General features: G+C 42.1%; 1 protein-coding gene and 2 long non-coding RNA genes across 3 annotated transcripts; 2 read left to right on the top strand and 1 right to left on the bottom strand.

The window, feature by feature from the left end:
- Positions 1–2,147: 2,147 nt before the first annotated feature.
- Positions 2,148–13,956, bottom strand: LOC134297107 (uncharacterized). Its single transcript, XR_010003846.1, has 2 exons — positions 13,696–13,956; positions 2,148–3,760 (listed from the first exon to the last, which is right to left on the bottom strand). It is a non-coding gene; the product is annotated as an uncharacterized LOC134297107 (long non-coding RNA).
- Positions 7,123–10,388, top strand: LOC134297106 (uncharacterized). The gene is made up of 3 exons (XR_010003845.1): positions 7,123–7,222; positions 7,306–7,538; positions 9,696–10,388. It is a non-coding gene; the product is annotated as an uncharacterized LOC134297106 (long non-coding RNA).
- A 276-nt stretch (positions 13,957–14,232) lies between the features above and the next one.
- sqstm1 (sequestosome 1) lies at positions 14,233–26,069 on the top strand. Its single transcript, XM_062973876.1, has 8 exons — positions 14,233–14,527; positions 18,792–18,887; positions 19,732–19,967; positions 20,079–20,232; positions 21,467–21,550; positions 22,975–23,210; positions 24,307–24,508; positions 25,763–26,069. Exons 1-8 carry the CDS (start codon positions 14,341–14,343, stop codon positions 25,921–25,923), a joined length of 1,356 nt encoding a protein of 451 aa, XP_062829946.1. The 5' UTR covers positions 14,233–14,340; the 3' UTR covers positions 25,924–26,069.
- Positions 26,070–26,612: the final 543 nt, after the last annotated feature.

Genomic DNA, 26,612 nt, shown 5'->3' with positions numbered 1-26,612 from the left:
ATTATTGTGATTGTACGCTATATGTTGGGAATGACTTGAAAGGCACATCACAAGAGCAAATCAGGCCTTAACGTTCACTTATAATCCAAGATGACTAAACATAAAGTTGTTTTATTTTGGAAATATATAATGAGATTATGTTTAACTGAAAAACACAATAACGTTTGGTAAAGTGGGAGACATGGGAAAATTGGAAATATGGATGGATTCAATCAAAGAAGCCATAGTCCTGGGTTTCTGAGAATAGAGCTGGGCAATTAATGGCTGGGTCTCGGGGAAAGGCTGAGGACCTTATGTGATCCTTAGGCTGTAGGTTGTTCATTTCCACAGCAACTCATGAATGCGATTCTTCAGCTTTTGTTTCTCAGTTGTGTTCCATGTCCAGATCTCCATGCAGAAGTGTGGATGACACCATCACTACATGATTCACCACTTCTGCTGTGAATACAACACATTGCCCTTGTCACCCCAAACACATTTATATTCTTAGAGCCTTCTCTAAGCCTCTTCATAGTTCATTGCCCCTGGCAGCAGATGGAAAATATATTGTAGCAGCACACAATGGAATTGGCTGTTCCTGGCAGAGGCCTTTTGTAACCACAAATGACAAACAAATGCCTAAAGGAATTGTGCTTATGGACAGAATCAGTGTTTAAGAAAAGCATGGGTCAATAGTCAAAGAAATGACTGAATGCAAAACAGAAACTTATGCCATTACTCTTTAAACCTGGTGCCCCCCAGCTGTTTTTGATGTCAGCGTCTAGCATTGGGCATGTTAGGTGGGACTCATAGGATTTTTGGTCCAAACCACATGAACAGCACTGAGTTGGGGTCATCAAATTACTTTATATATTAGCACATTTAGCTGCAAGTTACAAAGTAATGAGTCATAAATGCTTTTGGTGTATACATACAGTACCAGTCTCAAGGGAGCCATGGCAGAGGTAAATATTCTGTGGAGATAATTAAATGTATATTTTTTCTCTTGAAATGCAAGCATCTGAAATAGAAGCATTTGAAAAAGTTGACTGTCGGTTCAGGCAAAAGGGAACACATCCCTAAATATGTGGCTGACTGATGATTAATGGTGTAGATAGTTTGAAGAGGGATTAATAACCTTCAATGGTAATCAATATTTAGCCTTGGCTTACAACTCCCATCTAGAATGGTCAATTACAAGGGGTGATAGCAGTTGTCACCCAAAACTTCCAGGGGCCCACATGTTCCCTGCCATTGAACCTTGACTCAGAGTTGTCCAACATTCTGAAGCACCACAGTAGGCACCCAACACATCCAACACAGCTTTGAAATACCCCTGGAAAATCAGCGTCTGGAAGCACACCCTGTGGTATGTGTACGTTCCTCTAAATATTTTTCTAAGACTCAGTGAACAGCACAAGAACATGTACAATAAATACAGCACAGAACAATTTTGAAAACAACGTGATATCACATCCTTACTCCGTTAAAATAGAATACAACTAACATAGAATTGTGTGCTCATGGAAATCAGTGGCATTGTTCCAAACCATTCGTAGCATTATAGCTCAGCTGAGCCACGATGGTATCAAATGAGTGTTTACAATGTCATCTAATATTACAACCTGCCATATGTAAAATGACCCACATTGTTACACAGATTTCATATCACAAACTATTGTGATCATTATAGTCAACAGTTCAATTTTGGGTTTTGACATTCAGTTAGTCAATAAGTTCTGGGCACATCTATCTCATAAGCCCTGGCTCCACTACCACTCAAACAGTTGCCAAAATCAGGCATCACATATCTGCCATTCAGAATTGGGCAATGGGAGTGGGTGTCCTGTTCCAGGTCTCTATTCCAGTTTATCTTCTTTGGCTAATTAGACGCCCTTGGCTCAATCTGGTTCTTAAAAAGCACTGTGTTAGGCCTGCCAGCCACCCAGTCTCCCATCATTTTTATGAAGGGAGAGGTAAAGTTTGTAAAAAAGCCTTCACATCATAGCAAGGTTGTGGAAGGTGAGGCCTGGGCCGTTTGACAGTTGAGAAAGAGAATATGGTGATAAGTATTTTTGTCTCCAATATCCCTTCAAGCAATCTTGCTGGAGATGAGGATATGTGACTCAAAAGTGTATTATGTACAAGAAATGCCACAAAATCAATTGTAACCACAGCAATAAAATAATGTTTATTTTTAAATTGTGAAAATCCAAAGAGAACTCACCTGGCACACTATTCTAAAGGCAATTTCTTCCACTAGGCCTCATCATGTTACCACAAGGTGGCCTAATCTAAATACTGTATGTAAGAATCACTTCTCTGCATTCTATCATTATCATGGTTCTGAGTGTGTCAGAGACAGAAAAATGCAACAAACCAGGTTTGGGAAGAGAAGTGAAAACAGTATATTGACATGATTTCCAGTTCAGAAAACTAGGCAAATGGGATAATGTATTTGCAATGTACTTGCTCCTCCTTCAAACCAGAATCTGTCTTCAGTATTGTTTTTGCAGGTTTTGCCTTGTTTAGAGAAACTGGGACAGGGACTAGGGAGAGCAGCAGGAAGAGATGTTGGGAATGGCATGTGGGAGGGAAACTTATGCAATAAGCATACGCTATAGCAGTAATAAGTGTCCGTGTTTGGCACCAAAAGAACCATTGGAAAGGTATGGAAATATACTATGACCCCAGTGTTGGCCAAGATTGGCCACTGTGTGAATTCAGTGCTGGACTAGATAAGCCTTCAATCCGATCAACGTAAGTCCTTTTGTTTTAAAGACTTAGTGAACAAGTGGTCACACAAACCTGCCCAAGCCCCTGGCCAGTGTCCTTAGAATCATAGACTAATAGAGTTGGAAAATGCCATGTCAATTGAAACTCAACCAATACAATTTAATTTATGTTAGAAGGACCAGAGCTTAGAAACATTTGTTTTTTGGACTATCCCTCCCAACATCCCACATCCAGCTATGCTTTCTGGGAGATTCTGTAGTTGAAAATCATAGCTTTTCTAAGCTCTGGTAAGTCTGTAATGAGACCAGGCACGAGAAGCGTACATTTGAATACATGGAAGAGACATAGAAATGTATTAGCAGAACAACATTAGTGGTTTTGGGGTCTCATCAAGAAGGCCAGACAAAACATCTCACTTCACCTGGCTTCTACAAGAAAAGAGAGAGGCAGCCAGGTGAATCTATCGCCCCTTGCCCAGCTCCCTCTTGGTGACGCTGTAACCCTGGTTGTGGGTGAGGCCTCTGTTGGAAGTCACACGACGTCATGTGATGTCCAGTGTGGGGTTCCGTTCTGAAGATGGGGTAGAAGCGTGACGTCCTAGGACACTGTTTAAGTTAAACATGATGTGGTCCTAGAGTAACTGATGATGCATCATTGGTGATATTAAACAGATGTAGAGCTCAGTAACTCTTTGGATGGTATGCCACAAAAATGCCAAGGTATAGTAAATCATAGTTTTCAAAACACAGTGTGAAGCAAGAGACAGGAAAAAGAGTTGAAGTCACTGCCTCCTCTGATTGCAGCTCTTTGAGGTCTCTTGCCTGGAAGGGCCCTTTTTATCCCTGCTATCCAGAATCCCGTAAACTAGAGGTGCCAGGAAGCAAATCAGGCCTTCTCTCCTGTAAGCAAGCTGTGATCTATCGCCATTGTTCTTCCAGAGATCTAGAGGTGGAAAGTGGAGAAGTCATCCAGCTCAAAGTATGATTGTGCATTGTGCCTCAGAGGAATTTGTTAGAGAATGATTGATGCAAACAGCAGAGGGAGCCTGGTTAGCAACACAGAAAATGACATTCATTATGTCATAACAAAGGAACAAAGCAATATCAACAGGACAAGATACAAGAAAGAACGTTCTCATAACAGGAAGAGAAGTTAGACGCATGTTCACAGAAGCCTTTGTATCAGAATTTTCAAATCCTATGTGTATCAGAACTTTAAAGGTTACACTCACTTTCCAAAATAGGAAATAAAGCATATGTTTCATGTTTTCATGTTTTTATTGAATAATGAGCTTTACAGTGATGTTAATATTTCCATTGATTTACAAATAAGTGAAGCCCCTGGTGGCACAGCAGTTTAAACTACTGTGCTGCTGAACTTGCTATCCGAAAGGTTGGCGGTTCGAATCCAGGGAATGGGGTGAGCTCCCGCTGTTAACCCCAGCTACTGCCAACCTAGCAGTTCAAAAACATGCAAATGGGAGTAGATCAATAGGTACTGCTCTGGCGGGAAGGTAACATGCTAGCCACATGACCTTGGAGGTGTCTACGGACAACGCTGGCTCTTCGGCTTAGAAATGGAGATGAGCACCAACCCCAAGAGTTGGACACGACTAGACTTAATGTCAAGGGAAAACCTTTACCTTTATCTAGAAATAAGTAAGAAGGGCAAGGTGTTTTTAATCTTCCTTCACTCATTTGTAAATAAGAACTTTCACATGGTTTGTGTCAAGTTACCTACTGGATCGTCTTCTCCCGTACTATCCACCTCTGAAGACACTGAGGTCTTCTGGGGGGCGACTACTCCAGCCTGCCAGAAGCCGACTGGTGACTGTCACCCACAGGACCTTTTCCTTGTCTGCCCCAAGACTGGAACAACCTTTCAGAAGAGCTCTGAAAGCTCAATGAGCTGTTGGAATTTAAAACGCACTTAAAGACCTATCTCTTCCAGCAGACCTACCCAGCCAGTTTTAATCATGAATTTTGAACTCGTGTCTTGTGTTTTAATACCTGTTCTGTGTATTTTAATATGTATCTTTTATAGAATATGTATATTTATAGAATCTTTACAATGTTTATGTGTTTTAACTATACTGTAAGCCACGAAAGTATACTTTGAGCCACGAAGAGAGGCATGAAAGAAATAAAATTATTATTACCATTATTATTGCTACTATTACTACTGCTAATCCAATCTTGTGAAACCATGCATTTAAAAGCAAATACATACCATTGTAAGGTTTTACGTATAGCACCTCCATTTACTATTTTCTTGAAACCCATAACATTCAGATGGGATTGAGACTTTAGCAATAATTCATATAAACATACCAGTCCTTTGTATGAAACTGTCTCAGGGAATCTCGGGATAGAAACCTATACACAGTTAGAATGTTGTGGCCATGGACTAGGGAATAAATGCTTCTTTACTCTGTGGGCTTGGCTTCTGAGTAAACATGCATGGTTAAGGCCACGTATTATCCAAGACATGCCCAGACATAAGCATTCTCCAGATAGTGATGAACTACAATTCTCATCATCCCACACTACTGACTATTTTATCTGAACCTGCTGTAATATCTGGGGTCCCACCAATTCCTCATCTCCTTTGTACAACCTGACAAGACAGGGTTTCAGAAAATTATATTTATACTGTTTACTAGTCCAGACTCTATTAAAACTGTTTAAAGGTCAGAACATGATAACCACTCTGTCACATTCCAAAATGTCACTGAATCTATTTCCATTTCTCTCTTTCCCCCCTGTCTCTTTCATTTCCTCCATTTTCTCTCCCTCCCTCCCTCTCTTGGGTGGGGTGTGTGTGAATTAAAGAGGGATAGCTTTCTAGTAACCTTGGTCTCTGTACCATCATGCCAGAAAGGGGAAGGACAGTGTTAGGGGGAACCAGCAGGCAAATGACTCCTACTAAGTCTACTGCTGCTTCAATGTTTAACAATTACACAAATGATCAGTCACTGCCAGAAGGGACAGAGTTTCATATATGCTGATGATCGTGCCATCACCGCCCAAGCAGGGAGCTTTGAAATGGTTGAACTGAAGCTCTCCGAAGCCTTAGGTGCTCTCACTGCCTATTACAGGGAAAATCCATCTAAAATGCAGATGTGTGCTTTTCACCTTAAGAACAGACAAGCATCTTGAGCTCTGAGGATTACTTGGGAAGAAATCCCACTGGAGCATTGCAGCACACCAAAATACCTGGGAGTCACTCTGGACTGTGCTCTGATTTACAAGAAGCAAAAAGTGGGCACTAGACACGATATCATATGAAAGCTGATTGGCACAACCTGGGGATCACAACCAGACACAGTGAAGACATCTGACCTTATGCTTTGCTACTCTGCTGCTGAATACGCATGCCCAGTATGGAATACATCTCACTACATTGAAACACTAGTTGTGGCTCTTAATGAGACATGCCGCATTATCACATGATGTCTACGCCCCACACCACTGGAGAAATTATACTGTTTACCTGGCCATTGCATCACCTGAAATCCACCAGGAAGTAGCAGCCAGCAATGAAAGGATCAAGGCAGTGACATCTCCTGCCCATTCCCTTTTGGGATATCAGTCAGCACGCCAACGCCTTAAATCAAGAAATAGTTTTCTAAGATCTACAGAGATACTCACAGGAACACCTCAGCAAGCAAGAGTCAAAAAGTGGCAGGCTAAAACCCAGAATCTCAACCCATGGCTGATATTGAATGAGAGCCTCCCTCCTGGGCACACAGAAGACTGGGCGACTTGGAAGGTGCTGAACAGACTGCGCTCTGGCACCACAAGATGCAGAGCCAACCTTAAGAAATGCCACAAAGTGGAATCCACAACATGTGAGTGTGGAGAAGAGCAAATACCAAGGCAGCTACTTCTGTTAAAAATAAATCTGGTATTTTCCTTCTCTATAGCCTGGCTGTTTTACAAGAGAGTGACAATAATTTTTGAGCATCAAATAGAGTTTTCCCATTTGCTGTCCAGCAAGAACAATATAAAATCTACTTCTATATGAAACTGGCTGCCTGGAAACAGCCACATCAGTAAAATATCTAAAGAAAACCCCATATTTCAGACCTCTCTGACATAATGAAGAAATCTCACGTATTTATAATTTCTGTTTTCTTCTCTAACTATCCATTCTGTGTTGCTCTTGGGAGAGGCAAAAAGGCAAAGCAGCATAAAATGGAAGCGTTCCTGACAAAACTGGAATGCCTTGACTGCTGTGTTTGAATAACCATGACAGAGCAAGGAGATAAATACATAGATACAGATTACAAATATTTATGCATTATGTAAACCCAGTTTAGAGCTCCCTCTTTCGGATTTGAGGGGAAAAGAAAATTATCACGAGACTCAGCTGAGTCATAGTCATAACCATATGACTTCACTTCCTTCAAGCAGCCCAAAGGAGGCCAACAAAAGGTTTCCAGAGGGCCAAGGGCTAGTTGCAAGTTGTTTTGTAACAAAAATTATCAGACAAGATACCAAAAGTGGTATATTTGTTTTGTGTGTGTGTGCCCTCAAATATTCTGTTGACTTATGGTGACCCCATTAATTTCAAAGGTTTTTTTTACAGGCATGCAGTACTCACTCATGAGAAGACAGGAAAGCTTGGAGAAGATCATGATGCTGGAGAAAATGGAATGAAAAAGGAAGAGGGTTTGACCAAGGGCAAGATGGATGGATGGTATCCGTGAAGTGACTAGCTTGACCTTGAAGGAGCTGGAGGTGGCAATGGCCCGACAGGGAGCTCTGCCCTGGGCTGATCCATGCCACAAAGAGTCAGAAGCGTCTGAACGAATAAACAACGTATCTATCTATCTATCTATCTATCTATCTATCTATCTATCTATCTATCTATCTATCTATCGCATAGAGAAGGCTTAACAGCCTGGTGGTGTTCATTTTGCTGTTTATGCTACTGTTCAGAAGATTTCAGCTCACTTTCTGACTCTGTGATCATTAGATTTTGAAAAATTTGGCTTGTTGTGGAAACATGGATTGGTGATAAATCCTCGGTAGAGATACCTTTTCTCCATGATAGCTCTTCCAGGAGTTAATTTTCCTTCCTAGGGGTAGATTTCTCTCACTTCCTGTTGTCTCAGCACAGTTCCTAACTATGAGTTGTTTGTAAGTTAGATGTTCGTAACTTCCTGATTGTCTTTATTCTCTTTGTTCTAGTCTCCAGCCAATGTCTCACATATATCTATACAGAACCACCATAAAATTGAGTGGACCTCATTCCTAAGTAAATATAGGGTTGCATATGAAATGTAATTTTGGAAAGTTGATTTACTGTAAATCATTTCCCCACAAGTAAGGGTGATATAATGTGATTTTTCTTTATTTTCTCATCTCTTGTTTCCTCCATCCCTCCCTCCCTAGCCTGGGTCTTTAACAGTAGCCTACAAAGTGTTGGCTCTTTTCCTGGGAGAATCATAGAATCATAGAGTTGGAAGAGACCTCATGGGCCATCCAGTCCAACCCCCTGCCAAGAAGCAGGAAAGGACTGAGATGTGGAAAGATCATCCTTGACTAAATTCAAGTGAGTCAGAGCATAGATGTAGCAGCATTAAAGCAAATATCAACCAAGTCACATCCACACAACCAGAAAGTACTATAATTTGGGAGCAGCGGACAGGAAAACTGCAGCACTACAGATATTGTTGAATCAAGTCCCAGCAACCTCATTGTTCATTGCGTTGGCTAGAATTGTTGTATTTGGAGGCCCATCACTTGCCACCCCTGCTACATTGGACCATATAAGCTGGATGAAAAGGAAGGATTTGAAAATATTTTATCCTGACCATTGGATAAGATATCTTACTCTCTCAATAAATAAAAAGCTGATAGCTCTTAAATTTTTAATGGCCTCTTTGTGTGATTTCCCAGACAACCCCTAGCTGCAAACACTATAAAGTTACCAAAACACCTTCTAAGAAGCGGAATATTACGGTCAACACATATACAGGCAGTCCCTGAGTTACAAACATCTGATTTACAAATGACTCATAGTGTAGCCCCTGATAGTGCAGCGGATTAAACCGCTGAGCTGCTGAACTTGCTGACCGAAAGGTTGGCAGTTTGAATCAGGGGAGCGGGGTGACCTTCCGCTGTTAGCCACAGCTTCTGCCAACCTGGCAGTTCAAAAACATGCAAATGTGAGTAATTCAATAGGGTACCATTCCAGTGGGAAGGTAACGACGTTCCATGCAGTCATGCCGGCCACATGACTTTGGAAGCGTCTACGGACAACGCTGGCTCTTTGGCTTAGAAATGGAGATGACTTGGATTCGATTAGACTTAATGTCAGGGGAAAACCTAAAACCATAGTTAAGAACAGAGGTGAGACAACAGGAAGTGAGATAAATCTATCACTCGGAAAAGAAATTCACTCCTGAAAAAGTTATCATAGGGAAAAGATGTTTCCACTGAAGCTTTATCACTAATCCTTGTTTCCACAACAGGTCAAAATTTTCAAAATCCAATTATTACAAGGACAGAAAGTGAGGTGAAATCTTCTGAACAGGGGCACAGACAGCAAAACAAACACAATTGGGGTATTAAACCTTCCCTATTCTATCCAAAACTGGTGGGAGGCACACTTTAAAATGTATCTGTTCTGACTTACATATAGATTTAACTTAAGAACAAACCAGCAGAACCTATCTTGTTCATAACTTGGGGACTTACTGTATGGCACTTGATATGGTAGATAATTTCTGCATAATTACAAACTTCTCAATGTTCTATCTTCAAAAGTCTCTTTACAATATGCTGGAATGACTGTGCAGGTGCTGTTGAGGTTTTCTGACTAGGCCAGGGAGAGAGGAGGAAGTGAGAGAAAAGGCAAGTAATCACGGGTCCTGGGCTGAGTCATTCACAGTTGAGCGAGTTCCCTATTAGCAGCCTCCAGCAGATAATATGACAAACAGCAACCCTTTTTTTGTTTGTTTTTCACTTCAGAAACGTCTGGAAAGAGAATGATGTAATTGGAACAAATGCAGGTGAAAAGGAAAAAAAACACCCCTTTTTCTTATGAGAACTCCATCTGAGCAACAAGAAAGACGATAACTACTGGAATTCTAAGAGTCCACATGGCATAATGGTTTCAATATGGGAAGGCTAAAGACCTCATAAAACTACAAAACCCAGTATTCCAGACTGGCTCAGCACTGCATAGAATTACCGACTGTTAGGAATTGTGGGAGCTGGAGTCCAAAACACCTGGAAGGCTGAAGTTTGCCCAGGTCTGCTATAGACTGTACATCATCCAAAGTGCCAGTTATGTCCCTGCATTGCTAAGGAATAAAAGGAAAGAAGAAGGCCATCAGCATGAAACAAAAACCTGGGCCCCCCATTATCAGCTTCCAGTTACCCCAAGGGTTCAGACAGCATCTTCTGCAAGCTACATCTCTACCAAACCATCTTGAGACACATGGCAACTGTATCTGAGCAACACACAATGTTGTCATCAACCCAAGGAAGTCTGCAAAATGTCATAGCTAATGTCAATAATGTTTTCCCTGCCATCTGGTTCAGTTTTAGAAGATCATGTCCAGAAGAACACACAGATTAGATTCAGCTAACAAAGACTCACAATGCATGAAAACAAAAGGAATCTCCATTAATGCAACATATAAATGTCTCTTCCTACAATATGTTGTTGTTTTATTTCTGCAAACAGGCCTGAAAAACCTCAGTATCAGCATCAAATGTCAGCTGCTAGAGAGAGCCCAAAAGACGAATCATTCCCAGGTGCAGCCAATCTTATTTCTAAAAATATAATACTGCCATTTGGAACAATAAGCAAATGTGCATTAATCCACTCATTTGCAACTCTTGCTTTATGGCTTGCTAAATTTGATGGCTTGCTCTGTTTGTTCCTGTTGCATCTAAGCATGTTTTCTTAGAAGCATTGAACTGAAAGAATGGTTGTATAATCATTTATATTTATTTAATAACTTTGAATTGAATACTTCTTTTCAGCCTATTCCAATTTCAGAGTAAAATGCAATGTAAAATTATCGGTACTTCTTAACAAAACTTTGAAAGAATGAATACATTGGGGATCATATAGTACATATACTGTACGTACACAGAGTCCTCTGCCTAACATAGAAGCTCAGTGATCTGAATTTTCCCAGCTGTGTACATAGATTGGCCTGTGTGGGCTTCTATTTATGATATGAGGACATCCAACAGAATCATGTTTTTATCATTTTAATTTAATCCCTACCCAACAATCTTTCCTCTCATTGCATCGCGTTATTTATGGAGTTGTTCACTTGATGCTAATAACATTACAAATGTACTTACACATTTCAAAATGTATTCAGTGATACGTGTTGTCGAAGGCTTTCATGGCCGGAATCACTGGGTTGCTGTGAGTTTTCTAGGCTGTATGGCCATGTTCCAGAAACATTATCTCCTGACGTTTTGCCCACATCTATGGCAGGCATCCTCAGAGGTTGTAAGGTCTGTTGGAAACTAGGCAAGTGGGGTTTATATATCTGTGGAATGTCCAGGGTGGAAGAAAGAACTCTTGTCTGTTTGAGGAAAGTGTGAATGTTGCAGCTGGCCACCTTGGTTAGCACTGAATGGCCGTGCAGCTTCAAAGCCTGGCTGCTTCCTGCCTGGGGGAATCCTTTGTTGGGCGGTGTTAGCTGGGCCTGATTGTTTCCTGTCTGGATTTCCCATTTTTTTAGTGTTGCTCTTTATTTACTGTCCTGATTCTTGAGTGTTTAATACTATTCATTGATATATCCATGTGTGTGTGTATAATATGTGTGTGTATACATGCCATATGTATATACACAGAAATGAATCTGGTAGTTTCTACCGAAGCGTACTCCCTTATCAGGGGGCATGGATTGTAACGTTATACAAGCAGCCCCCAAGTTACAAACAGGATAGATACTGTAGATTTGTTCTTAAGTTACAAGTAAATTTGTATGGAACAAGTCAATGTTATGTGTAATTCCAGCCATATATATGCTTTGGATTGCATAGGAAAGGTTTGATACCCCTGTGGTATTTGTTTTGCTGTCTGTGTCCCTGTTCAGAAGATTTCATTACACTTTTTATCCCTGTGATAATTGTATTTTGAAAAATCAAACTTGCTGTAGAAACAAGGATTGGTGCAAAAGCTTCTGTGGATACCCCTTTTCCTGATGATAACTCTTTCAGGAGTGAATTTCCCTTAAGAGGGGCAAATGTCTCTCACTTCCTGTTGTTTTACCTCCATTTTTAACTATGAGTTGTTTGAAATTTGGATGTTTGTAACTCGGGGCTGCCTGTACTGTCATCCTGAGCCACTATAATGAAACGATTTGAGGGTTGGACTATGATTCTGGGTTCATTCTCAACTGGGTTAGCTCCCCTTTAGTAGGCTCCAGCAGATAATATAACGACCAGCAAACTGATTGTTTTGGACTTCAGAAACCTATGGAAAGATAATGGACAAACATTTTTCGTAAGGGGACTCTATCCAGGTAACAGCACAGCAGGTAACTAATGGGCCTCTAAGAGCCAGTGTGTGTAGTGGTTTGATCATTGGACTATGATTCTGGAAACAGGGTTTTAATCCATATTCAAACATGTATACAAAATTACCTCTCTGGGTTATGTGTATATGGTGTATACAAAACATGGTCTCAAAACATTCTAGTCCAATCATCTGCACAGTGAAATCGCTTTCTTCAATACTGTTGTCAAAGGCTTCCATCCGTTTAACCCACATCTGTGGCAGGCATCCTCAGAGGTTGTGAGGTCTGTTGGAAACTAGGCAAGGGAGGTTTATAAGCAAGGGAGGTTTATATATCTGTGGAAAGTCCAGGGTGGGAGAAAGAACTCTTGTCTGTTGGAGGTAAGTGGGAATGTTTCAATTAGCATTGAAATGCCTTGCAGCTTCAAGGCCTGGCGGATTCCTTCCTGGGGGAGTCCTCTGTTGGGAGGTGATAGTGGGCCCTGGTTGTTTCCTCTCTGGAATTCCTCTTTTCAGAGTGTTGTTCTTTATTTACTGTCCCGATTTTAGAGTTTTTAAAAATACTGGTAGCCAGATTTTGTTCATTTTCATGGTTTCCTCCTTTCTGTTAAAGTTATCCACATGGTTGTGGATTTCAGTGGCTTCTCTGTGTAGTCTGACATAGTGGTTAGGTAAGGTTTTCCCCTGACGTTAAGTCCAGTCGTGACCGACTCTGGGGGTTGGTGCTCATCTCCATTTGTAAGCCGAAGAGCCGGCGTTGTCCATAGACACCTCCTAGGTCATGTGGCCGGGACTGCATGGAGCGCCGTTACCTTCCCGCCGGAGTGGTACCTATTGATCTACTCACATTGGCATGTTTTTGAACTGCTAGGTTGGCAGGAGCTGGGGCTAACAGCGGGCGCTCATTTCGCTCCCAGGATTTGAACCTGGGACCTTTTGGTCTGCAAGCTCAGCAGCTCAGTGCTTTAATGCACTGTGCCACCAGGAGCCCGACATAGTGGTTAGTTACTTCAATACTGGTCAGTGGAGGTGTGTCTTGATGCAGTTTGGGGCCAGTTTTGCCCAACTCGGGGCCCTTTCACACAGCCCTGTATCCCACAATATCAAAGCAGAAAATCCCACATTGTCTGAGTGTGGACTCAGATAACCCAGTTCAAAGCAGATATTGTGGGATTTTCTGCCTTGATATCCTGGGATATAGGGCTGTGTGGAAGGGCCCTGGGTGTTATTCTGGAGGCGCTGGTCAGCCCTGGCCCTCTTCTCGCCTTCTGAGCCCAACACCTGAAGAGAATGGCGGGGCCAAGCAGAGCAGCCAGGAGCTTTGCTGGGCCTACACTGAAAGCCAAGCCAAGCAAGGCGCAGTGAGTCAGCAATTGGGCAAAGAGGCGGCGCCTGCCTCTGGAGGCTCCAGGGAGGCGGCGGGGCAAAGTTCGCCCTTGTTTTGGGAGGAAGCGGCTCCTGCCTCTCCCCTCCCCTTACCTCGCTTTCGCAGAGCCTTCTTTCCGCTTGGAAAACGAAAAGGTGCTGAGTAACGCTGACAAGGAGGCCCTCAGTGTCCTTTCCCAAGTACAAGCAACTCGTTTCTATGCTTCATTACTGATTTCCCTCAAGGCTGTGGAACGGACTCTTGTGTAGAAGAGGAATGGGCCAGCTTGGGCCTTCCTTCCCTTCAAGTGTTTTGGACTCCAACTCCCAGAATTCCTCACGGCCTCAGGCCCCTTCCTTTTCCCCTCAGCGGGGGAAAAGGAAGGGGCCTGAGGCCGTGAGGAATTCTGGGAGTTGGAGTCCAAAACACTTGAAGGGAAGGAAGGCCCAAGCCTCCCTTTTGTAAACAAACAAAACCTCTTTCTAGAAACTGCCAGCCTTTTCGGTGGCGTGATGCCTCCCCACCTGGCCTTTGCGCCCGGCTTGCATCACCCCCCCCCCCTTTGGTTCGTCATTCCCTCCAGTTCTCTCCTTGCTCCTTGGCTCGTCCTCCCCGGGCAGGGACTTCCCCACGCTTTGCCCGCCCCTTCGCTCGCCGCCTATAAGAGCTGCGGGCGGGAGGCGAGGCACAGCCAGCTGGAGCCCAGTGCAGAGACAGAGAGAGGAAGCCGGTCGGTCCTGAGGAATTCCTGCTGCGCCATGGCCCCGCTGACGGTAAAGGCCTACCTGCTGGGCAAGGAAGAAGTCACCCGAGAGATCCGCCGCTTCGCCCTCGACAGGCCGCCCCGATTCCAGCCCATCCGCGACAAGGTGGCCGAGCTCTTCCAGGGCCTGCTCCGCAATGCCAGCCCCGGGCCCGCCGGCGCCTTCCAGATGTACTACAAGGGTAAGTGAGCGGGTGAACCTGGGAAGGGGTCCTCGGGACATCCACAATCGAAGCACTCCCAACAGATGGCCATCCAGCCTCTGATTAGAAGCCCCCCCAGGGAAGTTGAAGCTCTCCCCGGCATCCCATTGTCAAGGGATGTTCAACCAGCCACACTAAATACAGCAAGGGACTGCCAACCCTAGAATCGAGCCGTAGAGATGGAAGGAACCCCATGCTGGCACAATCAAAGCATTCCCAACAGATGGCCATCCAACCTCTGTTTGAAAACTGCCAGAGAAGGAGATTCCACCACTCTCCCAGGCAACGTATTCCACTATGGAGGGATACGCAGGCCCCTTCCAGGCAGGCCCTATATCCCAGGATCTGATTTCAGATTTTCTGTTTATCCCAGATTATCTGGCATTGCGGACTCATATAATCCAGTTTAAAGCACAAAACCTGGAATCCGCTCTTGGGATGTAGAGCCTGTCTGGAAGGGCCCTCAGCCAGCCCCATGTAATACAACATGGACTTGCCAACTCTAGAATAGAGATTGAAGGGACCCCAGTGGCCATCCAGCCAATATCCCTGCCATTCAAAAACACCCAACCAAAGCACTCCGGACAGATGGCCACTCATAGAATCATAGAATAGTAGAGTTGGAAGAGACCTCATGGGCCATCCAGTCCAACCCCCTGCTAAGAAGCAGGAAATCGCAGGCCCCTTCTACACTGTCCTTATATCCCAGGTTGTCTGCTTTGAGTTGCTGTGAGTTTTCTGGGCTGTATGGCCATGTTCCAGAAACAGTCTTTCCTGACCTTTCGCCTTCCTCTATGGCAGGCATCCTTAGAAGTAGTGAGGTATATCAGAAACTAGGCAAGGGGGAGGTTTATATATCTGTGGAAGGTCCAACGTGGGAGAAAGAACTCTTGTCTGTTGGAGGTGAATGTGCAATTAATCACCTTGATTCACATTCAAAGGCATTGCAGCTTCAAAGCTTGGCAAATTCCTGCCTGGGGGAATCCTTTGTTGGGGGTGTTAGCTGGCCCTGATTGTTTTATGTCTGAAATTGCCGTTTTCAGAGTGTTGTTGTTTTTTGTTTGCTTTTAACTGGATCTTATGAGTCTACACTGCCAGATAATCTGTGATATAGGGCAGTGTAAAAGGAGCCATAGTCTGAAAACCTCCAGACTGAGAAAGCGATACCCTCCCTAGCAGCACATTCTATTGTCAAGCAGCTCTTACTATTAGGAAGCTATTCCTAATTCCTAAGTGGAATCTTTTCCTTGCAATTTGAATCAATGGCTCTGTGTACTAGCCCCCCCCCCCTCTCTGACATCAATTCCAAGATTTAAGCCACATCATGTCCCCTCTCAGCCTTCTTTTCTCCAAGGTAAACAGTGCTCCACCTTACCAGCTGGGCTTTTGCTTTGTGAAGTTGCAGATCAAGGTCCAGGAAGCCAGAAATTATTGCTTCTCCTGCCTGGATATAGTTTTGGGAGGGAGTGGGTTTAATGGATTCCCCTTTTATGCCCAGAAACACTGTGTAATCCATGGCTAAGTGGCCCCTAAATATCCTAGACTTTGTCTGACCTTGAAAGCTAAGCAGGTTTAGGTCTGGTTAGTTCTTGGATGAGAACCAATACATGCTGTAGATTATATTTCAGAGGAATTGTCCAAACTAGATTACTCTTCACAGCCAGTGTAGTGTAGTGGTCTGAGTACTGAACTTGGACTCTAATAATGTCTCTCTGAACAACCCATACCAAGAAAACCCAATGATAGATTTGCTTTAAGGCCACCATCTGCAATTTGGAGGCTCACCACAACAAGAAGAAATCCCTGAGATACTCATGGGACCACCATAAGTCGATGTGCTGCAGACACGCAGCAAGCAGCAGCAACTCATCTGGTATTAGGCTTTAGTGACAAAGGTTATACTGTAGGAAGGACTCTTATTGAGTGTTTGTGTTGAGAAGCAGTTAAATGTCCAGTGCCTTTGCACACAAAGAAGTTGGCAACCCCAGCTGGGTGATCTGTACTAATTTGGAACAGGTGTCACAACATAGTTTTAGACTAATTTAAAACAGTGCCCAGTCTCTTGAACTAAAGACTCAGATCTGCTTGGAAAGACAGTCTGCCACCTAGAAACCTGGCTTGTGAATGGAGACTGGCTGTAGCAGTTGGTTTAGAAAGGTCTTCTGTTCATGTTCAGAGGTAATATTTGTACAGGTTACAACTTACAGGGTTATGGATTGGCATTAAACCAATTAGGGGCTGTGGCTTGTTCAGCCCCTATATAAAACACTGCCAGGTTGCATAATCCATATTGTGGCTCTCACTGCAAATGTGGTCCTGCAGCGAATAACAGAAATGTGTGAGGCGGACCTGGTTGCCGAGGGCCTTTCCACCTGATTATTGCCTGGATAATAAGATAACGCAGGGCATTTCCCTGGCCTTGGCTCCCACCCATCTATTACTAATATCCCTGTGCCCTGGGTGTGGGATCTTGCCACGGGTGCTGCTGGCAGTGAAATGAAGGACAAGAAAGCCATACTAAGCCCTGTTGAATTTATTCATTGGAGCAACTGGGTCAAAGGGAAAGTAAGGTAGGAAGGATGATGATTAGCAGCAGGGTCACTGCTGGGACGGGAGAAGGGGACCGCCCTCCTTAGCATTAATAGCATATTGGATGAAGCTGGCACATTTTGTTCTGATTGGGAATTATCACTGCCTTTCCCATGAGTGGAGGATGACCTATATAATAGGGAGGGAAGTGGTAAATTATCACCATAATGGCTATGGGAGAAAGGGGAGCCACATCACTGGATAACCAAGATTGTTGATTAATCCCATCATGTTGCTCTTTACAGTTGTCATGGTTTTGATTTTGCCATCCCACTTGTAAATATTTGTATTGTACAAAAACATTCTGAAGCAACAGATTCTTGGAAGTTGTGTAGATCCAGTTAAAAAGGTTACAGTTCTGTCAGCACTTTTCAGTACAGTGAAAGGGGGAGGACTGCACATGCACTGTGTATTTTGAGAGGTTGATACAGTAGAGTCTCACTTACCCAAGCCTCGCTTATCCAAGCTTCTGGATTATCCAAGCCATTTTTTGTAGTCAATGTTTTCAATATATCGTGATATTTTGGTGCTAAATTCGTAAATGCAGTAATTACTACATAACATTGCTGTGTAATGAACTACTTTTTCTGTCAAATTTGTTGTATAACATGATGTTTTGGTGCTTAATTTGTAAAACCATAACCTAATTTGATGTTTAATAGGCTTTTCCTTAATCCCTCCTTATTATCCAAGATATTCGCTTATCCAAGCTTCTGCTGGCCCGTTTAGCTTGGATAAGTGAGACTCTACTGTATATGTATGTGTGCTTCCAAGCTGCTTCTCTGTATATGATGACATCATATATTTCAATAGAGTTTTCTTAGGCAAGGTGACTTTGCCAGTTTCCTTCTCTGAAATACAGCCCATAGCACGTGGTATTTGTTGGCCTGCTCCCATCCAGTGCTTAGCTTCAAAGAACAGGGGAGGTCTGGTGTCTTTTCTGTGTGTTAATTCTGAGACGGAGCCAGGAACTATTTGCTTCCTGCTCAACTAAAAACAAAGATACAAACTATTTGCTTTTCTATCTGCTGTATATGTTATTTTCAGTTTTGCCTCAAATGATTGGTGATTTGCAGATTTTCTGTACACAGGCCTGCCAGTTTCTGAGCCCTTTATCAGTATTGCTTCCTTATTTTTCAGAAAAGATACACATTTTTCCCACAGTCAAGAAAATGTTAGAGATTCTCACTTGCAGCTTTTCTGTAACAGTTTCAATAGTTAACCGCTGAAAGCTTCAGCATGTCTTTGCCAGACACTAGGTTTTGTTTTTGCTCTCTTGATGGAAAAAATAACTCATCTGCATATTTCTTTCATTAGTCCAGCTAGTATTACAGCAGCAGTCTGAAGCTTATTTACCTTGAAATATTAATTGAGGAGATTAATTAACACTGAACATCTTCTTAAAAATAGATTTCTCTATACCTGGAGATTGTAACCAAAAATATTTTTCTGCTAGTGCACTAAATCAAATAGACCTGATATAATTAAATATTTGTCATTTTGAAGGAGAAAACAAGTTAACATTGTCTCCTCATGCAACAAATCCCATGTACTATACTATAAGATTCAGGAGAATGTTATTTTCTGCTGCTCTGTTAATGACTTCTGAATGTATGCATGGTCAGAATGTGGTAATTTATTTGTTCTCTTTCAGATGAAGATGGAGATACAATTGCTTTTTCCAGTGATGAGGAACTGAAGCTGGCTCTGCCATGTGTGAAAGATGGTGTTTTCCGCATTTATGTTAAAGGTAACATATATTATTTCAAGGCATTCACCTACTTTAGCTTAGCTGTTTTGTAATCCATTCAAGACTATTATTGTTGACTGAAAAGGAAGAACCTGAGTCTAAAAATAAGAAAAACAAAAACAGGAATAAGTCTGAAATTAGGGAGCTTTGAGTGTCAGGGTAGAATAATAGTCACAGGATCCAAAGTCTCCCTGAGCTTATGGCAGGTTTCCAATTACAGCTGGAAATAATAATAGCCAGTCAGCTGACAATATAAAATGCCACACAATGGAGGCAGAGGAGGACAGGAGGCATGAGCTCTGCTTCAAGACTCAGCAGGGCCTATGTTTAAGTAAACATGCATAGTATTGTTACACACCCATTTTACTGATGTTTTTGCCCCAGTGAATTTTCAATTCAATATTACTTTCCTATAGAAGAGACCTCACAACTTAGAATGGATGTTTTAGTTTACATTTCTCTCCTCCATCACCATTTTTTCGGAGGAACTTTTTTATTCCTTATATTCATTAGCTGTTCTAAAAGATTTAAGGGTTGGTGTGGGGAAAAGAAATATAGTAAAGTCATGATAAATCTGATTCCCATAAATTTAGGGTAGGGAAAACATTTCCAGTAACCAAATCCACACTCATAGTCTATAGCACATGTCTATTTGAAACCTTATGAGAAACATTTACCTCTGAATTATAACAAAGACAGGGCAAACTGAGAATAAAATACCAAATCCTCCATTGTATGCTGTCCCCTTACTGTTCTGTAGTCTTGCAACTTGAAGAAACGTGTTAAATATTTATTTTACTTGTTGTAGTGTTACTGAACAGCACCTTCCATTTGCGTCTTTCAGAGAAAAAGGAACTGAAACGTGAGCACCTTCACCGCCAGTCATGCAGCCAGGAGCGCCCTTCCAATGTGGTGCATCCCAATGTGATTTGTGATGGCTGTGATGGGCCAGTGGTGGGGGCCAGGTTCAAGTGCACCATTTGCCCAGACTATGACCTGTGCAGCACCTGTGAGGGGAAAGGTACCCACAAGGAACACAACATGATCATGTTTCCAAGCCCACTGCTCTATCCATTTGAGGTCAGTATACAGCTGTCATTTATGAATAAATATTCATGATCTTGTATATGACAAATGGCAGCCCCTTTAAAATAGCAGTCACTTATCAATGTGCCTTTTTTCACCCATCAGTGGCTTCCTCGAGGTCGCTGGCATCGTAAACTGAAGCATGGTGCTTCTCCCTTTGCCTGGATGCACGGTTGGGGACAGGGCTGTCCTCGCCAGCAGCAAAACCCAGAGCAGGCACAAGCGAGCACTCCTTCTGAGAACCCTCCTCCTGAGCAAGGTAAGGACTTGGGCTTCTATTATATTGCCCTTACTGGTATAGAAATGGCATAGCACACTACAACGCACTAAGTAAACTCAGTCCTAGACGATATAGTTAAATTATGTTAAACTTCTCTAACTAAAATGTTGTCATCTGACTTAGGAGATTTTTTCTGTTGGACTTTTCAAATTTCGCAAACATTATGTTTCCTTTATTTCGTTGTTATGAAAGATGAAAACATTTATCAGTCTTTAAATAAATTGTCCAATAATTTCTTTCTAATCTAAGTTATATTCGTTCAGCTGTTCCAAAAACTTTTCAAATCTATTCTTTTGAGGGTAGACTAGTATTTTTCAAATTCTGAATAAGAACCTGGGATTTAATTATTATTATTATTATTATTATTATTATACCCCACCACCATTTCCCCAAAGGGATTTAGGGCGGCTCACAGAAGCACTTTTTTCAAGTGCCACATAAAACAGTACATAAGCATATAAACATCAACATAACTATAAAAACAACACACATAAAATCCCATCTGATAAAATTGTAAACATTCCTAAAAAGCAGCAGAACCTGCAAATAAAGCTGTCTGTCGGTAGTGACAAATCAAAGTGCAGAGTGATGCGGTGGATCCTTAAACTGACCATAGATTACACAAGGTCAAAGGCCTGTCTGAAGAACCATGTGGCGCAGGGCTGTGGCACAGGCGGGAGAGCAAGCCAGCTGCAATTAACTGCAATGAATCACTCTGACCAGGAGGTCATGAGTTCGAGGCCCCTCGGAGCCTATGTTTGTTTGTCTTTGTTCTATGTTAAAAGGCATTGAATGTTTGCCTATATGTGTAATGTGATCCGCCCTGAGTCCCCTTCGGGGTGAGAAGGGCGGAATATAAATGCTGCAAATAAATAAATAAATGTTTTAAAACTCGCCCAAAAGGCTTGAAGAGTGGGGGCCAACCTAATTTCTCTAGGGAGGGGATTCCAGATTATGACTACTGAGAGACTGATGAAAGTACAAAATATATTGGTTTGATCATTTGGCAGTGTCATCCAAGTTCAGGATGAGACTGCCAAATGATCAAACCAATGTATTTTGCTTGTAAACTGGCTTGATTTCAAGGAACTTACTTTTAAAGAGATAAGTTAAGATCTCAAGGTTGCTTATATCTAAGAGCCTTGAACTCAGTTGAACACATTTTGCCTTGCATTCTTTGTTAGTGACTTAGTTTTCCTCCCTACAAAAACAGCCTCCAGCACTCAGTCTCAGAATCCAAATGTCACCTTTCTGAAGAATGTTGGAGAAACTGTTGCTGCATTCCTGAGTCCACTGGGTAAGCAACTGCTGTCATTTATCTTTTTTTCCTATGCTGTTGTGCTTGGTTTCTTGAAGGCATCTAGTAGTTACTGATTTTTTAAAAATTTAATCAACAGTTTGTGCATTTGTTGCTCCCCACCATCACAGATGGAGGGATTGTGGGGCACTGATTTCACACTAACATATAACTTTGTCTGGCACCCTAGTGTTAATGGTATAAAAGGTTAAGGTTTCCCCCTAAGATTAAGTCTAGTTGTGTCCAACTCTGGGAGTTGGTGCTCATCTCCATTTCTAAGCCGAAGAGCCAGCGTTGTCCACAGACACCTCCAAGGTCATGTGGCCGGCATGACTGCATGGAGTGCAGTTACCTTCCCTCTGGAGTGGTACCTATTCATTTACTCACATTTGTGTGTTTTCAAATTGCTAAGTTGGCAGAAGCTGGGACTAACAGCGGGAGCTTACCCCGCTCCAGTATTCAAAATTTCCCCCACGATAACCGAAATGCCCTAGGATCGCACCAAATTCCCCTCAAGCCATTCAGTAGCTGGTGGAAAAGACTGAGGAATGTCTGGCTACTTTTCCATAGCAGACAGAGAATTGTTGCATTATCTAAAAATGTTTCGGAGGAGCTATGAATCCATCTTGGTGAATACTGTCATTGAATTGCAATTCCCCTATCTATATTCTGTGGTCCCTGAATGGCTGTGGAGGGCACCTGCAACAGCTAAACAATGAGTCTAGAGGTGTGTGTTTGAGAGAAAAGACATAGGATGGTTCTGTAGGTGGAACTTTTAGACTACAATATAGTCTCACCCTATATTTGCTACTCTGCCTCTTCCCACAGTGGCACCTGGTTGAAGCAGTGGCTGCTTATCTTTCAGTGGATGCTTTTATCCCAGTAATTCCATTTCACGTGTTAGAATACAGTGGATAGGCATGTGAGAAGTAGTGTTGCAACTATCTATCCTCGCAGTAACAAAATAAGTAGGAAGAAGTGGGCATCACTGTGGCACATTCCTTGTGAGAACCTGTCAAATAAGTTGTGAGTCAAATACACTGATTATTGTTTGCATAGGGATTGCATCACTGCTAAAAGCTTTTACAGAATAATGTGGATGATGGCAAAAAAAGTTGGCACTGTAGGTCACAGTCCATTTAAGAGTAGGGTTTATGCCAAACACGACAGAATAGCCGGCATGTTGTCCAGCTCCCTTGTCAACGAGGTGCCACTTTTCATATTCTCCTTGGCAGGAGCACACACCTTCTGCCCTTCAGGTTCTTGACAAGATTGTGGTATAATGTTTCTTTAATTTAAGTGTAGCAAAACATTGCCATTGTAGAATGGAAGAATATATCCAATTGACGTTAAAATCATTAGAGATAAAAAAAAAATTCTGGCAATATAGCCACTAATCAACATCTCTTATATTGTCTTTTTAGGCATTGATGTTGATATTGATGTGGAACATGAGGGTCAGAGAAGTAAAGTGACACCTACAGTACCCAACCCTGACAACAGCTCCAGACCCAGCACTTCCAAGGAACAGGATAAGCCAGAAGAAAGCAGCCAAAGCAAACCAGCTTCAGAGGCAGCCGATGACATTGCAGACCAGATGGAGGAGATGATGGTGCGTTCTCCTCCTTCACACATGGAAGATGAGAGCCTTTTGTCACAGGTAGAAAAAGCTACTGGTTTTGAGTATGCCCTCAATAACAGTGTCAAGATGTATAGGTTTAACTTGCAGTACTAAGATTACCTACTGTTGGTGGATGTTTACTACTGATATCTTTTTAAGCAAGCTTTTTTAATATGTAGAAGAGATGCATTCTAATTCTGAAATATTTCAAAGTTTTATTAGTCATCATCTAACCTAGATTCAGGATTGCATGCAAAAAATGTATTGGCAGCAAAGCTCTAGTTGGATCTTCCCTAGGCAAACTCTTTCAAGTCTTAGTGAAGCTAGAAATGTTAAAGGAGTAGAGGAATGGAAGACATGCTAGATATCATTGAAATAGTCACAGCCCACAACTGAACAAGTGATTCAGGAAAGGTTTTCCAAATACAGTATGCAATTTTATTAAAACTGCATTTCAGTAACATGTTTGTAGAAGGTGCTTGTTTTAAACATTTAGATGATGAAAGTAGATCTCTAATGCACATATCGTGTTTCCCCGAAAATAAGACAGTGTCTTATATTAATTTTTGCTCCCAAAGATGCGGTAGGTCTTATTTTCAGGGGATGTCTTATTTTTCCATGAAGAAGAATTGACATTTATTGTTGAACAAAAAAATGAACATTTATTATATACTGTACAGTAGTTGTCATCAGAAATCAGCATAACCAGTCAAACTGTGAATCCTATCAAGAATTTCTTGTTACTACCATCATTTCCATGTACAACACTCTATGGTACGTACATTTACCAATCCTGCATGCTCTGGTGTTCCGTTCAGCAGGCATGCTTCCAAACAAAAAGTATACTAGGTCTTACTTTTGGGGGAGGCCTTATATTTAGCAATTTAGCAAAACCTCTACTAGGTCTTATTTTCTGCGGATGTCTTATTTTAGGGGAAACAGGGTAGAAGTGGTTAAAACACTTGAGACAACAAGGATCAATGCTATTTTAGATATGTGTATTTTGCTATGGCTTGCCATGTTTGCTTGTAGTGTATCCACTGCAGGGTTTTTGTAATTTACTAGTACTGCCTGTAATTGTGTACGGTTCTAGCAAATTAGGTTTGACTGGTGCCTTGCATTTGTGTATATCCAGGAGCCAGGGGAATCCTGTAATAGTTCAGCAGGAGATGAGGACTGGACTCACTTGTCTCCAAAGGAAGTGGATCCTTCAACTGGTGAACCACAGTCCTTACAAATGACTGAGATGGAAGGACCAAGTTCTTCAGAGCCAAGTGGAGCTAATGCTGGACCAACAGGACTCCGAGAAGCTGCACTCTACCCACATCTTCCACCAGGTAATAAGAGCTCGGAAAGATAATTGAAGTGCTGCCATAAACTTCACAGGGCAGTTTCTTATACACACTATAGAACAAAGTATGATGTTCTATCTGTGATGCTCTCGTAGCAAATTCTAGTACTTAAACTCAGTTATTTAATAAATTTATTAGCTCCCCTTTACCATAAATGCCCAGACTGATGTACCACAGTGCACCTTGAGGTGTCTCTTATGGGGGAATGAGCACTTATTTTCTTTTAATAGACAGGTACTGTATTTGTTCCCAATAGCTGTAAGTATTCATTCCTTTTCTGGAAAAATATCAAGGACCAGGAGGCAGTTGCTTAGGGACTGGCATTGGTCCAGAACCATTATTTTGAATAGCACTGCTTCATAGCAAAGCTATCAAGTGTGTCAGAAAATAGCAAGGTTTTTTTTTAACTAATTGAACTTTAAAACATTAAAAACCAGGCATATAAAATGTTGAAATACTTAGGGAAGGAATAGTGTAGCATTAACAAACTTCCTGGGGAACGAACATACTGAAGCAGGGTGCCACATGTGAAAAAGCCCTGAGTGCTTAACTGCAGGGGGTAGTCTGAAGAAAAGGCCTGATCTGAGGATGGAAGCAAAAATGTAGCACAAGAGGCAGCCAATCTGACAAATAGCCACCCAGTACTATATATACACTATATAACAGGCCAGAACTTGTACGTAAGTTCATTGTTGAAATGAATCATATTCATATCTTTAGCTGTATGGCAAATTAAGTTGATAGCAGTCAGAAGAACTATAACAGGAAGAGCGCCACTTCTTTCATTGTAAAGTTTACAGAGACAAGGGGAGGGGGGGACTCTGGTCTTGCAGCTGTCTTGGTTTACCAAAACCATGTCTAGCATAATGGGTCCAAAGTTCCCCCCAGTTACAAAGGTTATAATGGTTGAATTTTGTAGAGCACACTAAATTCTGAGTTGGCAACTCCACTTAAGATATTCTCATCCTGTATATGTGCTGCACTCACTGAGATAATTAGAAATATACCCATTAGGCATTAAGGGGCCTCTGTAGTGGGGGATCAGCCTACATCCTGCCTCAGAGGAGATCCGGTGGCTTCTCTGCTAGAGAGACCTTCATGACCAGTTAACATAGTCCTGAATGGCATGAACAAAATATCCTAGGATGTTCTTCATGCAGTGCAGAAAGTATGTCTCACAGCAAAGCTAAGCATTCCTTTCTAAACAGTCGCATAACAGATTCAAATTCTCATTTGCAGAAGCAGATCCTCGCCTGATTGAATCCCTGTCCCAGATGCTGTCTATGGGGTTCTCGGATGAAGGAGGCTGGCTGACCCACCTGCTCCATTCCAAGAAGTACGACATCGGGGCTGCCCTGGACACCATCCAATATGCTAAGCAACCACGGGCTTCCAAGTAGCACCTGGGCAACTTATAATGCCTGAAGCATATTAATGAAGATGCATCTTCCCAATAGCCTCTTTTTATATCTACTTCCCTGTCCTTAATGATCTGACTATCTCCATATTCATAAAATTAAGAATAAATACTGACTTTTCCAGCTTATATTTCTGTATCTTCTTATTTCTGGTATTTTAAAAATGCAGTCGGCTCACTGTAGCATTGTGCCCCAGGGAGGGCTTAAATAGCATGGCTACAGAAATGCCAAAAAACCTGTTAGGAAACCTACATTCACTCAGTTACCCTAGCATGCCAAGGACTGTTTCCAACAGCTCATGAACCACCATTGCACCTATTAACACTATTGTGTATGTAACTATACCTTTTGTGTTGCCTGGCAACCTATCATGGCCCATGAATGCCATGCAATTTTTTAGGCAAGGAATTCTTTTAAGGTAGTCTTGCTAGTGCCTTCTTCAGAAATAGAACCTGACTGAAACAATTTTACAGAAAATATATGTGCAAGAAAGGACAGTATTTCATTTGCATGATTGAAAATCAGTCAGAATCAACGGGTTTAGTAACAAAGTATATCTAGAAGTGATTTCAAAATTTCCTTAAACCCTGCTTATGCAATACAATGAATACACCCTGGGCATTTCATAGAAAGGAAGTTCCTCTATTAATGCCAAATGGCACAAACATGGT

The sequence above is a fragment of the Anolis carolinensis genome, chromosome 2, assembly GCF_035594765.1.
Source record: "Anolis carolinensis isolate JA03-04 chromosome 2, rAnoCar3.1.pri, whole genome shotgun sequence".
Taxonomy (NCBI): Eukaryota; Metazoa; Chordata; class Lepidosauria; order Squamata; family Dactyloidae; genus Anolis; species Anolis carolinensis.
Note: the sequence above shows the minus strand (reverse complement) of the source record. Positions and strands in the feature narration are given on the sequence as shown.

Coding starts and splice junctions, on each gene's coding strand:
- sqstm1 (XM_062973876.1), top strand. CDS start 14,341: ATGGCCCCGCTGACGGTAAAGGCCTACCTGCTGGGCAAGGAAGAAGTC. Junction 18,888..19,731: donor TTTCCGCATTTATGTTAAAG/GTAACATATATT, acceptor TGCGTCTTTCAG/AGAAAAAGGAACTGAAACGT. Junction 24,509..25,762: donor CTACCCACATCTTCCACCAG/GTAATAAGAGCT, acceptor TCTCATTTGCAG/AAGCAGATCCTCGCCTGATT.